This window comes from Podarcis gaigeae, assembly GCF_964106915.1.
Source record: "Podarcis gaigeae genome assembly, chromosome: 2".
NCBI lineage: Eukaryota > Metazoa > Chordata > Lepidosauria > Squamata > Lacertidae > Podarcis > Podarcis gaigeae.
Window position 1 is genome coordinate 42,135,776 of NC_139679.1, and position 15,883 is coordinate 42,151,658.

At 41.9% G+C, this 15,883-nt stretch overlaps 1 protein-coding gene across 1 annotated transcript in view; it reads left to right on the forward strand.

The window, feature by feature from the left end:
- The window catches only part of STX8 (syntaxin 8), a 74,963-nt gene that overhangs the window by 41,851 nt on the left and 17,229 nt on the right, over positions 1 to 15,883 (forward strand). Inside the window, exon 7 of the mRNA XM_083725960.1 lies at positions 9,569 to 9,670. Coding sequence (XP_083582086.1) covers positions 9,569 to 9,670 — 102 coding nt within the window. The remainder of the gene's footprint in view (positions 1 to 9,568; positions 9,671 to 15,883) is intronic.

Genomic DNA, 15,883 nt, shown 5'->3' on the forward strand with positions numbered 1-15,883 from the left:
TTGAGGTATCAAATGAGGTCCTATCCATTTTTATATATAGATATCCCAGTGCTTGTTTAAGTCTGGTTTGTTGTTTTTTTAAAAAAGAAAATTAGTTCCCCTCTAATTTTTCAGGAATTTCAGGTTTATTCTTACTTGTCTTCACCTTTGTAATTCAGGCATTTCCAGAATCTGAGACTCTTCTGAAAGTGGAGGTATTTAAGTTTGGCTTATCTTCAAGCACACATAATTGTCACAGTGACTTTTCTTGCAGGGAAGAATAGTATGAGCGCTCTGATCAGTGACTTAAAGCTCTTGGTTCTGCAACTAATGGTGTTTACTTTGATCTAGTTAAAGTAAACTGCTTGCAAGGTGTTTGAGATGCTATCACTGTACTCCCATGTGGCAAGGTCTTTGTATTGCAGCAGGATTCCTGCCTTTTGTGAGTTATCAATCAGTGCATAGCTTTCATCACTCAGTGCCAAGCAGGTCAAACAGAGGAGTTCACATCTGTGTCTTGCTGACCAGTGAGTGTTTTCTAATGGTCCTTTCACTGGTGATATATTGCCAAACAGGCCAGCAGCTCAGAACGGCAGTGGGGATTTATTGGGCTGAATCTCTTGTTGCCCATTGAAGTTTATGTGTGTATTGGCTATGGGGCCACCTTGTTTCATAGTTCATGAAGGGCTATCCAGCAGGAGACAGTATCATTTCAACATAGATTTAATGGCCCAGTGACTAAAGGATTACATGTACATCTCTGTTCCCTACTTACCAGGGTCCAGTAGTTCTTCATTGGGATGTAATTTGCATATATTCTGTCCAGTGTAGGAAATATGGACAGAATATATTGATATTAGGTGCTAATTTTATTCCAGGTCCAAAGCCCAGAGTTTTGCACAATGCAAACACACCTGTGGTTTAGATTCATACACACGCTACAGCAGGAGGGAAATTATAGGTCTTGAGGACATAGACAGGACAGTTATGCAAAACTAGGAAGTATCAGAAGATCCGTTGTCATTTCTTACCTGTTGGCAAATGTTATTCATGTTTTCAAACTGGCTTCAAACTAGCATTAGAATTAATCATATTTTGATTTTGTTTTTCATCAAAATGACTTCGTGTACCAGTTTGGGGTAAGCGATGCTTAGAATAGAATGCAGTCAAAGTTAAGGTATCCACATCCCATTTGGGATGGAAAAAGGATTGGAGCAGCTAATTCCCTTTGATTATTTAGCTTAAACTAGATTAAATTACTTTTGTTGCAGCTGCTGTTTGTATTTGTCTGTGTTTTGATTTGTGTGCCCACAGTGGGAACAGAGTGGAACGGAGAAACGATGCACACAGAGCTGGAAAGAAAACAGGCTGCAGCTTCATTATAAATGTGTACAATTGCTTGAAATAGATGGCAGGAACCAGAGACTGACAGTACTCAGGCCCGTGGTTCGGTTTAACTTTTCAGCTGGAAGGAGAATGGCACCAGGATGATGGCTTCTGCCCATAAACAAATTATTGAGGCTCAAACTGGCCATGACTTTAAACACATGGTTTTAAACTGTGCTCAGACTAGCCATGCCTCTCTGTTTGCAAAAAGGTCCCTGATCCTTATCAGGGCCATGAAGTGGTGGGAAGATGGCTTACTTCTTATCCCATGCCATTTTCTTACCAAAATCAATACCCTCTGAAAATGCTCTTACTCATAACTTCTAAAAATGTGGGGAAATAACAGTTGGGGAGAAGGAAGTTATCAGCAGGAGAATGCCCCAAATTGTTAGCCCTCATCCCGTGCAACATCTTCCACTACTTTTTGCTTTTTTGTAGACAAGATGTGACCAGTCCAAGCACCTTCTTAGATCATGTGCTTAAAGCCCCATCTAGCTAGTTCTTGAGAGGGTAATTGCTTTCAACTCTGTCAGTCACAGAATGTATTTGTGTGCTAAAAACCACTAACTCCTATCCGGCTTCCCCATCTCTTTCCAAGCCTCTTCCTTAATGTAAAACCTTCTGTGTAACAACATAGGCAGTGCTTATATTCACCACTCCTCTTAGGTATATTACCCCGGCCACACCCTTCACTGGCCCTGCTTTGCATCCTCCTCAAGTATGTATGTCTGACTAGATTAGAACATATCCCTGATAATGCAGCTTGCTTGCCTGGATGGGAATAGAGAGGAATGTGCATAAAAGATAGTCTATTGTACAAAGGCAAGCTTGACATTTATTGTTCTGTTCACTTTGGTTTCTGGTCCTGCCCAGCATTGGCATATGCCCCCCTGAAGGTTGCCTAGAAGGGAATGTGACCTGACCTAGCATGTTGGAAAGCCACTTTGGTCAAGTCGTGTTCTGTTTTATCCTAAACCCTAATCAAGTACCAAAACTGCACCACTGCAGTCCTAATTCTGCTTCTGTTGAACATCTAAGGGCCAAACTAGATGTAACATTGCACGCATCTTTTCATTTAATATGTACATTTTAGAAATTAAAATATCATCTGAGGGGGGGCTTCCTGTATATTTTCGGGATCATGGAAGGCAAGGGTGTGAAATTTAACATATTCCTCCACTGCATTCATGATAACCATTTTGCTGAAGCTGCTATTTGCATTGGAAAGCAATTCTCCATTGGATCCAGGGTGACAGCCGGGGGGGGGGGGGAGTTCCCTCCCAATACAAATTGTGATCATTATCAACTAGCCTTTCCTATTTGCATTTAAAAAAATAATAATGTGCAGAGATGTCTAATTTGGCTCATTTGCTTTGAGGAGTTACATAAGGTGACACGACCACAACATTTTGCCCCCATGAGTTGGAGTGGCCCATGCAATGTTTCTTGTTAAGGTCTTTCAGATTGCAGATGTTCATGTTTTTATGATCTGTTGCTTTGCTAACTGTTGGTCTGCCTCACATTCAATTTTAATGAACAGCAAAGCAAGGAAAACTTTAAGAATGAGGGGGAGAAACAAGTGACCTCGCTTTATATTCAAATGCTTCCAATTAAGGGGTCTGTTATCTTACCCAAGATAACTGGAAAAGGATACTCAAAATACTACCTTGTGTAAATACAGCTATTGCCTGCATTATATCACCAGGAGTTCTCAACACATCTGGAACGAAAGTAGTTCCAGTAACATTAAAGCATCCTATTTTGGTTGGCACGCAGATGCTGTGGTATATGCCAGTCAGTAATGGGTTTTGGAAACAAGCTGCTCTAAAACTCTCCTGAACTATTCTCCTGGGAAATTATTCTATTAAATACAACTAAAATTAATGCTTGTGTGTTTTGTTTGAATAAAACAAAATAAGCAGCTGGAAAAGAAAATCCCTGGTGCATGTTGGAGAGCAAGGGCTCCAGTTAATATTCATGGATTCTGAGCTCAGTTCTTGCCCCACTACACTTTCCACCAAGTACTCATTCTAAGTGATGATTATTGCTGTAACTGATGGTGCGTAGTTATTCTTTCTTCATTCTCTGGAATAATTTTGCAAATATAAATAATTTCTTTAGTTTCAGGGTAGAGAACCTGTGGCCTTCGATATGTTACTGTACTTCAGTTCCCATCACTCCTGACCATTGACTATACAAGCCAAGGTTGATGGGAGGTGGAGGTTTTTAAGCAGAGGTTGGATGGCCATCTGTCATGGATGCTTTAGCTGAGATGTAGTTGAACAAAATGTTCAGGGCGATATTCGTTCATTCATTCATTCATTCATTCATTCATTTGTAGATTTGTATACCAAAAATCCTAGGGTGGTTCACAACGTAAAAATACAAAAGGAGAACACAAAATACATAATGGAAACAAGAACAAAAACAAAAACAAATGAACAACCCCCTTTCCACAAACATTTTATTATTTGCTAAATTTAGTAAATAGTCAGATGGAGAATAAAATCAAGGAGACATTCAAAAGAGGAAATGTTGTAGTAACAGGTGACTTCAATTACCCTCACACAGACTGAGTGCATATGTGCTCCAGTCATGAAGAAAAGATAAAATTTCAAGATACCCTAAATGACTGTGCCCTAGAATAGTTGGTCACGGAGGTTACCAGAAGGGCAATAACCCTGGGCTTAATCTTAAGCAGTTCTTGGGATCTGGTGCATGATTAAATGTTGTTGAGCAGACTGGGAATAGGGACCATAGTGCTATCAAATTCAATATATATGTAAAGGGACAGTTGCCAAGAAAACCTAACACACACATTTGACTTGAAAAGAGGAAACTTAGCCATTACCAAGATGTTCTACCCCTCCACTGTCAGAGACAGTATGCCTCTGAATACCAGTTGCTGGGAATCACAATGGGGGAGAGAGCTGTTGCACTCATGTTGGATACTGAGCCAGGTGGGCCTTTGGCCTAATCTAGCAAGGTCGTTCTCATGATGTCAAGACCATTGCCTCTAAGCATTTGCTGAGGAAAGCAAAGTTTATATCAGCACAACTTGCTTCCGTTTGTTATTATTTGAGACTAGCTCTTGTGTAAAGGGCTGCTTATAGGTTGCTTCCTCTTAGACATTTATGAAACTTTCCCATTATTTGGGCATAGGTGAGAATTTATGGCTTTCATTTGCTTTGGGTTTTAAATTTTTCTTTGGGCTTTAGATTCCATTTGGTGCTCAGGATTAAAGCGCTCTGCTTCGCATGTGCACATTGGCCACAATCTTTTTCATCACTGGCATGATACACAATGTTTGCTTTCTTCTGTTGAGCATAATGTTGCGTTGTTTTGAAGTGTGTAGCCTGGTGTTTTGCGTGATTCATTTCCTTGGCATTTCACTCTAAGGTGCTCCCTTGGATGGTGGCAGTGGCTTATGGAGACTGGGTTGCCTCCAGATTAAGCTTCGTCATACTGTAATGTTCTTGGTATGATATGAAATGTTCTGGGCTTCAGGTTTTGAGATGTTTTTCTTCAACCCGGTTCCAGTATACATACATTTGCCATGTCCCATGACTAATTTTGTGGTGTATATTTTACAGATATACATTACTCTGTTGATATAGATCTATTTGGAGAAGCTGGGTTTTACACGGTGTACCTCCAGAATAAATATAAGGGATTTGAGTGAGGAAGCTACTGGGAGGCTTCCAGGCATCCTGATTCCAGCTAGCCAATGCCATCCATGCAGAGGCTGGCTGCATTGTCACTCATTGGTTTGCCAGCCAATTTATTTGTGTACTCCATCATAACCAAAATGGTAGGTGTGGGGTGTTCTTCTCCTGCCACTATACTAGTAAAATGAACCCCTGGTACTAATGTAGTCTTAATCTCTTTCACATGCTCATCTGTTTCTCAGTCCACATCACCCAGACCTGCAATTTGTCTATATTAGGATGGGGAACCTGCTGAACTACAATGCCCAACAGCCCTCCAGCCAGCCTGGTCAAGGCTGAAGGGAGAGTTGGTCAAACAATATGTGGATGGCCAAAGGTTTCCCACACCTGCCTCTATACATACTCTCTGCTTGTCTCATGTGATCTTTTTGTCTCTCAGGTATCTCTCCCTCAGTCTTGCCTCCCTCTGTGCAGATTCACATCTCTAACCGCCTGACTTTTTAAAATATTTTTTCCCCATCGTTTTCCATCACAGATGACATCTTCTTGCTCTTCCAGGACGTTTATTCATTTCTTTTTATAATTTATAGTCCCTTCTTCATGAAACAGAGGCAGTTTCTAATAATGAGAATAATGCACTTTAGCCACACAACAAAAATCAAATCAGTCCATTAGAATTGGCTAACATTACAGGTGAGAGGAAGGAAATCTGTGACAGTTTTCTCAAACAAGAATATCCTAGTTCCTCACCAGACTTGCTACTATGTACCTGCTTGTCACCAGTGCCCATCTTCTTCTACTTCTGCTGCCACCTCCCGCAGCTCAGTATGCATAGCAGCAAATCATATGCGAGACCTAGATCCAGCTGTTCCTCCACAGCTGCTGCCATCTCCAGATGGAGAAAACTTAAAGGGTTCTGCAGAAGCAATGAGAGGCTCACCCAACCCTGATACAGCATGCCAGCCAGATGGTGGAAGGTCATGTTGAACTTGGTCCTCCTCCTCCATACAGAACTTCAGAAGAGTGACTAATTTCAGCCCCCCATGTTATGTCAAAGCGTGGTTTCTGAGGTTCTGGGGCAATAACGTTTACCTGCAGGAGGTGGCAGCAGCAGTAGAAGAAGAAGATGGGAGCAGTGGCATTCTTTGCCTCTGTTACCTGTTATGTCTAGTGCTGAGGGCAGTGCCATGCCCTGCTTTTGTCCACTATCATTCCTTCCCTTTGGAACAATGTGTGTTTGCCTGCACTTAAATCATAGGTGCCATCTCTTCGGGTGCCTGGGCTCCCACAAAATGTTAGTTATGTGTGCCCGTGGGTGCCCAGCCTCCGCCTCTGCCTCCTCCGCAGCTGCCACCATGCACTGCTGCCACTGCACACCGGGTGCAACCACCAATTATCTTACCTCTTTCACTCTTGCACAGCCACTGGACCTGGGCTTCTGCCTCTGCCACAAGGCCCTGATCCAGTCCCCACCGCGGTGCAGGCCCTGGTCCAGTCCCCACCATGACGCCAGAATGCAAGAGGTAAGGCAGCAGCTGTGGCACCCGATGTGCAGTGGCAGCGGTGCGTCACATTGTAACATCATAAAGTCTGAATGAGAGCCTGGCTTGGAACCTCACAAATGGAAGAAAGGCTGAACTGAAATAAAGGAAATCCTTCTCTCCTATAGTCTTATTAATCTGTAGCTAAGATGCAATTGTACCCAGCGCTGCTGCTAAATCCATTCCCCTCTGCATTTTGCAAGTGCAGTTTGTATTTGGCTTACTCAGTGGGCAAGAACTGTGAAGCCTGTTCTTTAAGGCAGCTGCCAAATCCAAGTAAGGCTTTTACATATTTTAAATAAATCAGAAAATCAATTAGTACAAATACGAGGAGGTTATATGGCAAGCAGCCTGCTTTTCTTCTGAGTACTATAAGAATCCCGCCATGCTTGGGACTCTGTGTGTGGTTCAGAAGTATAAAAACTCTCAAGCCTCTTGGGAGAGGGCACACCTGAGTAGCACACAGACAGAAACTCTGATTCAGGATGGGATGTAACCAAGTAAATCTTCCTTCTCCCGTGGGGGTGGAGAGAAGGAGCATTTTACTTGCTACAGAACAAAAATGTTATTTTCTTAAGCTGAGCAGTTTCCAGTTTTCCTTCTTCATTGCCCATCTGCCCTGAATTTCACAGAGTTCTCTTTCCCTCTCTACCCATTTCCCCCTCCAAATTCTTTCCTGGTGAATTCATGTTAAAGAAGAGTGATGGAAGGGAAGGCTGTTTATTTTCCTTTTTCTTAACATTTTGTAATGTCCTGGGTTCCTGATCGATGCCTCACACAGACTGCATATTTTGGGCTCATAAAGATTAGGGACTTCCAGGCTTGGTCTACCTGGAAACCACAGTGGCGCCTTGCCATGAATGACAGCTTTCCTATACAATGTATAGTATACATGGAACACTCAGGAATTCAGTACACTTCACATAATCTCAGCAGTCCTTGCTACACCCCTGTAAGGTACAGCAGTATTTCCCCTCTCTATTACTGATGGTAGGGCTTAACACCAAGAAGAATGTTAGCTTGCCCAAGATTATCTAGTGGATTTGTGGATGAGGCTAGCAGGCAACTCACAGCTCACACTCTTGGCTACTGAAATACAATAAAGTACAATATCATTTGTAAGGTTGTTATTCCAAATGTAAACCATCCCCATAGATGTAACTGTTTATAAAGTGAAGTGTTTATAATGTACAAACTACAGGGGTAGTTTAAGCAGTGAGATCTTGCAAGTACTGTGGTTGCTCAAGAAAATGCTGTACAATTCCTCTTTTTTATTGACTGTAAATGGACTCAAAGTGAGACATGGTCAATTTATACGCGGCAGTTGTTCTTTCTGGAAACAGTTTTCTGCTTTGTGCTCCAGAAGCCAGAAAAACATAATTCAAAGACAGTGACACTATTTTTTGTTTTAAAAACTACTTTAATGTGACTGTGTAACTTGTGAAAGTCATCAGTTTTGAATTTTCATCGTTTGAACTGAGCAAAGGTACTAGTAGAAACTTTTCCTCATAAATTACTTCATAACCTACCACCTGTCAGTTGGCCTCACCCCTGCCACACTGACTGTATATGTGAAGACGGGATTGAATTTACTAAAACGTTGACCTAATATCCAAGAGCAGGAGGCTTGCAACTGGAAGACAACATGTTGAAACTTCACTCAGATGTTGGCAGCTTGCTAATTTTTGTACTGCTTAATAATTTTCCTTGTTTTTTCACTTTGAATCCACTGCGAGGTCTGTGATGGAAACCACCCATTCTGTAAGGAGCTGTTTTATACAGAGTCACCCTTGTGAACCTGATGAGTTTTCAGTGGATGTATGGCATCCTTAGGAGATGCTTTTCTCTGCCGTTATCTATGATCTCTTCACCTGGATATGCCATCTCTGAAGAAACTGGAATGTTAAACTCTTTCTCTACATATTTTTATGTTCTTATGCTTCTCAGTGCAAGTGGGACCTGTGCTAAGTGTGGAGTGCCAGGATGCCAGGCAGCTGTTCCTTCTTTCCCCTCTCATTTCACTTTATCCCTCTTCCCTACAATGTTCCATTCTGCCCCCTGCCTTCCTTCAGCAGTCAGCCAGCATTCTGTGTCCACTGAACATGCTCAGTCTCTCCCACTCCCCTGCACCCCCCATTTTGGGGGAATACATGTGAATCCAGATTTGGAGAGTGGAGTTTGCTATTTACATAGATCAATACCTGCACCTTGAATCTCAGCTGGAATCAAATAAGCAAGTAAATGTTTTTTTTAAATGCCAAAGTGCAGTTAGCACTTGCTTATAGTCATGATGTCATTATTTGTGCTGAAAAATGGAATATTGGTGAGAAGAGGCACAGCTGTAAGAGAGATATTCTATAAGGAAGCTGTTTAAACAGGATCATGCTTCAGTTTTTATTCTCAATTATAACTGAGCCTTAGAAATTGTATTTATACCAATATGCAAAGGTGCAAATATTTTCCATTTGCAGGTTTGGACAAAATCTGTGGGGCAATAGAGTGCAGTGCAAATAGCATGAGGGCTGAATGTGTGGGACCAGTTTCTAATCTCTGGTCATTTGCAGGTAGCTTTGGGGTGATCCTTGCCCATTGCAAAAGTGGAGGTTCTGTGCAGCCACTCCAAACAGCCCAGATAAAATTTTCACCCTTCTTCTGGTCTAAATTTATAAAGCATTTTGTTCTAACTACTAACCATGCGCCAAGGAACAGATGTGTCTGCACATTCTTAATCCGTTATGCTAGCTAAGTGCAGCATCCACATGGGCTACACCTACCGAGATGCTTTTGGGTGGCTTCTGCTTGGCTTCTGTCACATTTAAAACAGCCATCTGTCTAACCTTCCTCAGAGGGCTGCCATGCCAATAAGTTAGATCAAAGCTGCAGAGCTCTTGGTTGCTGGAAGGGTGCCATAAAATGATGACATTGCATTTGTTTGGGTGTGATGGTGGAAAACCTGGATATTAATACTATATAACGATATCTCTTTTTTAATAGAAATCATCGACGATATCACCAATTTAGTAGAAAATACCGACAACAAGCTGCGCAACCAAACCAAGCGTGTAATGACAGTGGACAGAAAATCATCTTCTTGTGGTAAGATATGGTTTGACTTAAAAGTCTACTTTTTAAATATTTATTTTAAAAAAATAGCTGCCATTTTGTAGCTTCTAATTATTGGCCTGAAGCAGTCTAAATAATTTTTCACTGTCATCTTGTAATGGTTAATGGCAGTTAATTAAGCACGGTTTAAGCAGCTACTGCTTTTGAGAGAGTGAGGAGAGAAAAGAAGACATGATAGAAGAGGAGTAAAATTAGTATCCTCATATAGAGAAGGGGAGTTATTTGTAGAAGTGATTCCATTTGGTAAAATGTCTGTGCCTACAGATACCCTACAAAGCAGAGAGTTCTCTTATGTGAAGGCCACCAATGTTGCAATTTGTGTTTCTACTATTGCACTTTCCATATTGTCAAACATAATAAACCAGGCATAGGTAAACTCCGGCCCGCCAGATATTTGGGACTACAATTCCCATCATCCCTGACCACTGGTCGTGTTAGCTAGGGATGATGGGAATTATAGTCCCAAACATCTGGAAGGCCGGAGTTTGCCTATGCCTGTAATAAACTGTATGTTGCCAGTTAAGCCACGTGTGTACATAATTGTAAATCTTTATTTTCTTGGCACATGATAGGTATAGGATATTTAGCACCATTTCGTTTCCATATAATACATTGGTTTAGTGCAGGGTTTCCCAAACTTGGGCCCCAAGCTGTTTTTGCACTACAATTCCCATCATCCCTGACCACTGGGATGATGGGAATTGTAGTGCAAAAACAGCTGGGGACCCAAATTTGGAAACCCTGGTTTAGTGCAAAACAGTATGAAACACTGGTTGGGCTGATAAAACACAACTGAATACTCTTCTACGATTCCTTGATGTTTCAGATAACTGCATGTGTTAAATTTCAAAAGACTTAGATGTAAAACCAATTGTGTGGGGCAGGGGAATCCTTGATCTTTATTGTTGAGTTTTGTGTTCACAGTGCACTTAATTACTGAATGTCTTAATACTGAATGTCTCTTAAATGACTTAAGCAAAAAAGAAGGAAGGCCATCAAGTTAGACTCTTCAACTGCACTTAGAAAGAATAATCCTGTGTTTGTTAGAAGTATTTGTATCCCTCCTTCTGTCTGGCAGAAAAGACTTCAATGCCGCGGACAGTAAATGGAAATTAATATTTAATAAACATAATATACTTGGTTAAGATAGTGGTGGTTCATGGTGGCTCTGCAGGGTGGAGGGGATGATGATGGAAAATGTCTGATCTCCTGGCTTTAGATGTTGCTATAAATGTTGTCGTTGTTATTTATTAGCAACTTTACCATGGTACCGGGGGCGGGGGGAGCTTCAGAAGCATACAGTTTGTGCTAGCATTATTAGCATTTACATCTTAGGCCTGGTGGCAGTCAGCCATTTGATATTAAACCGCTACAGATTGCTGTGTAGTTGAGTTCTGAATCTGAAAGCAGGGATTTGCACCCGTATCTAGTCATGAAATCATATAGTGTAGGCTAGTGATACTTTTTCCCCATCATCAAGCACATGGCAGTTGCTTTTCAGATTGATTCGATTTTACCTAGCAACCTGGCTCTATGAAATGCTAAGAGTCAGAGAACAAAGGTATATTTCATCTGATATTTCCAAAGACAATTAAAGATGACTTAGTCTATCCTCCACGCTTTCCCCTCTTTCCCGCCAGTTCTTCCAGCTCACTAGAAATGCATATGAATGGTAAGATATAGGAATGCATTGTATTAAAACCTCCCATTTTCTTCTGTTCCACAAGGTGGCATCGCAGCGAGATGTCTCTTTGCTTTTAGTTTTTATGGTGTCTTTAGGGGAGAACAAAAATCATGGCTTTAATTTCTATCACCTAAATCGGTATGCGCTGCGCTGTATTAACTTCTTACAGGAACATTATTTTTTTACGGTGTTCCTCAGACTTTGCTGCAAACTTTAAATAAATCTGTGGGGTTTTTAAAATGTGGGTGACATCCTAAAATAATGTCCCTAGAAAGTAGGAGTATGCCCCCAGCTCTCACCTTATTCATCATTCTGGTGCAGTACCCACATTCTTTGGCTATTTTTCTCAGAAAGTCAACTGGCTTGATAAATTCAGGGCTGCAAGTAATCAGGTTTGTTCAGCTGATGCAAAGTATATATATTTTGACGAGTGAAAGTTCCATCCGCTTTATTTTTAGTATTGCGGGGAGCTTAGTTCAGTGTGACATGAAGTCAGCCTTTCCTGTGGCCGGTTTGCCAGAAGATTGTGCCAGCGTTCTTTCCAATAACTGCACGGACAATTGCCTTGGGTCTGAACCAAAAGATGATTTCCCTGAAACAACTTTTTTCCCTGGTTTATGAGCTGTTCCATTTTTCTCTTTGCTCCTTTTCATGTTCCCTAAGCCCAGCTATCTGGGTATTTGGAATCACTTTCCATGATGTTACTACCATTTGGTTTGTGATGTTGGCAGATCTTATGCTATGAAGTGTGTGTGAATCCTCATACCGATAGCAGAGCAATGGACCAAGTTTGGAGAAAGGGCATAAAAACATAGTAACTTCTTTTTGTAAGATGGGAGGTGGGTTCTTATTTCAGCTGCTATTTACATAATAAAAATGTGCATTAATTTCATTCATGAAGTTAAGATCAGTCTAATTTGGCCCTGAGACATAGAGATAACTTGTCTGGATGGTGGCCAACAGTGGCCTTTGGCTGCAATGGGGCCCTGTAACTGCTGAGCTGTCATTTATTTCAGATTCAGACACCGGGACTGCTGCACTCATATATCATCCCCTTATGCCTGTCAAAATGTTTGTGCTTTTTGAGGACTTCAACTGCTGTGGCATGTTAATCAGAAGCTCAGATAATTGTGCCCAGCATGCTATGATTTGCAGAGTTCAAGACCCTAAGCAGCAGTGGATGCTCACAAGACAGCATCGTTTCATACATATTTTTTTCTTCTTTATATCTTGTCAAGAGCATCACAGATCCTAATATGCTCGCCTCCCACCACCATCAGATGCGCTCTCTCCTTTTCCCATTCTCCTCTGGTGAAGTGGAGTAAAGGATAAGTTGCTTGACTTGCCAAGGTCACCCAAACAGCCCCATGGCATGGCTATCATTAAACCTGTATCTCTGGAATTCTATCCCAATGCTTTAATCACTGAGCAACCTCTTTGTCACTTGGCAGAAGTCCATGGTGAAAGCATTCAGAAAGAAATAGTCTGGACAGTAAAATCCTTCCAACTCCCACAGTCTCCCCAAAGAAAAATAAACCCCAAGCTTAGTTAATATTTTGTCTCGTTAGGCTTCCAAGAGCAGAAATCTAAAAATTTAGAGTGATAAGACGCAGGATTGTGAACTACTCTGGTAGGCAGTTTGGATCTGATACTCATAATTATATCCTTGTTATTTACTCTTTCTTGAAACTCAGAAGAGGATTTGGCATGTCTAGTGAGAAAATGCTGTTGTGTGTCCCCCCCCCCCGCCCAGCCTTTCACCTTAAAGCAATGGGTAAGGGGGGTCTAGCATGCCTATGCAGGCTGGGTGAGCGGAAGAGGCCAGCAACACCTAGTTAATTACATTTGCATATGCAGCTGTTCAAATAGAGCCTCTCTGGTGCCTGCTCTCACCTCGTGGGGGATTTGGAGCAGCTGTTGCTAGACCCGGCAATCTGGCTCTGCCATTGGAGGGCTGGGGTGCGTCCCCGGGACGCCCCCTCACCCATCTATCATTTCAAAGGCCAAGTAATTAGTTATATTTGAATACAAAGAGGGGAAACCTGGCATTGTGTGAACATCCAGGGGCAGCTGCTTATAGTTTGGTTTCCAAGGATACGTGTCCAGGAGTTAAATCACTGCTTGATATTTCTGGAAAAAGTGCAGAAATGTGATAATCAGAATTTGACGCCTGCTGTTTATTTTATAGCACATCCTGCAAGTCGGTGGAGGCTTCCCTGTGATTTTAGGTGGTTGTTTAATTTTCCTTTAAAAACAGAGAGAAAAAATACAATTGGCTATCGTGCTGAGGTTCTGTTGAGATCATGACTTAGTTTGTTTTGTTTTGTGGGAGCTGGGTGAAAATCATATGTGGCCCGCTTTCCTGATTCTGCATGCGTTTTTTTGAAGCTCTTTAATTCCCTTCACCAGAAAGATGGGTATTTCAAAAGCAGATGCTAGGCAGCAGAAATATAGGGTGCAGATAGTAGAAGGATGGTGGAAAGGTCCAGGATAAAGACTTTCCCACTTATAAGGGCAATCTTAAGGTGCATGTCAGCCTCCAAAATAGAGATGATAAGGATTCATAGTATTTCATTCCTAAAAGCAAGGACATCCAGGGTGCTTTTTCTCGGTTAAAGATACCTTGGTTAACATACCTTGTTCCACCTAAAAGATTTCACATATCCAACCAGCCAGTCTGTTGCTGTTGCTGCTTTTCCTTTCCCTCCTCCTCCTTTCTTTTCATATCTGAAACAAAACCGAGAGAGCCATTAGGAGCAGTGCACACATCTTTCCCTCCACCACATGAAACCATGTGCAGTGTGAACTGGCCCTTCCTCATGAGTGCCTGATCACATGCAGGACTGATCTGTAGCATTTCTGAACTTCAAGAAAATGGCGCGACAGTCACATAAACCAATAGTTTGTGCAGTTGGCCATTCATGCTGAGGGCCTGTTTGTGTAGTAGAGGAGAGGGACCAGCTCGTTTGCTCTTCATCCAACTGCAGCCCTACTGTTGGGCTATGATCTGGGGCCGAGGTATTGACCATTTTTTCAAATAAAATGAAAGTGAAAAATTTATTTTTCAAATAAATGAGGAGGCCAATCTTGAGGAAAGCATCTGAATCCACGGTGTTGTGTGGTGGATTTCACTGTCTCATTGCTGCTGTAGATGGTGTTCAGTTAACTCTATCCTCCCTTTGGAGTCCTCAAAAAGAAGGAAGGGTGGAATAAATTGCCCCCCCCCCCCGCCGCTTTCACTAGAGAAATATAACTGCAAAGTAATTCGATTGCCAAAACAGTGGTGAGTGACATTGTGGATCTGTGATGCCTGTCCTGTAGATGTACATGGGACTGTAATGTTTGGAAAAAAGGGACACGTATCATTTCCCTGTATTCATCCTGGTCTGTGGAGTCTGGGCCAGAGACCTCTGTGGTGCATATGTGTTTCATGGAAAGTGCCATAAGCCACACAAATCCCTGGTTACTCGAAAGGTCTTCTCTGTTGCAATTTTCAGTCTTCCCAGTCATATTCCTTGATGACTCAATATAACATTTGATGGCCTTTTCATATTTGCCATTGAAATGCGCTCCAAAGTTCTGCGGTCTCTCTCTCCCTTCATTTCGAGGGTTCAGATTTGCTCCTTGTCTCTGCTCTCCGTGGATTCTCATCGTGGAGCAGGAGAGACTGCTTTAGGGTGGGTTTATTTACCTAATAAACTGGCTCTTGTATCGTCTAGGAAATGCTGACATTTTTGAAAGAGGAACTCCTAGTAACAGGCAAACAAAGGTCCAGCAGTTAGGTCTGGTGAAACAACGAAATGAAGGTCAGCGAATATTGCCCTCAGCCTCTTTCCCGGTGGCCATGACAGCAGCGGAGGTTTATTTGAAGATCCCAGACTCAGAGTCATTGCTTGCATTGTCACCCATCTGAGCGTTCGAGTCTGTGCCAACAGTTTGGGATATTAATGTATTCCACAGATCAGTGAAAAAAGGAATTCCTCTGCACGTCTTTCTTTTCTTTTCTTTTCTTTTCTTTTCTTTTCTTTTTTTGTTTTCCCTAATTTCCCCCCCTCTCACTCCTTTCCATACACTTTGTTTGCAGTGCCTTTGTCTGGCGGATGTTGCTGGGCATTTCTAATGAGAAAGCAAAGAATTGTGGAGAGGGAGGGGGAGGGGTGTGTTAGCACTTTTAAAACATAAGGTGAAAGTTTTTTACAAGCTAGTCAGGTGCATAGAAATTCGTATTCTGGTTGGGATTGTGAATGCAAATATACAGTAGAAAGCTCCCTTTCTGACACATAAATCTCCTTGATTTGCTTCCTGGAGCAAGAAAGTACTTTAGGAAAAATTAAACACTGCTGCTCCACAGGATGCCATGCCTCAGTGCTTCTTTAGTATTCATCCGTGCTTCATTACCACAGCCACCTCTCAGCCCACCCTGAGCAGCTGCTAAAAGGGGCAAAATTACAGCAATTCATACTGCGGGTGACTTACTGCCAGGGAATAATTGGTTTCTGTTT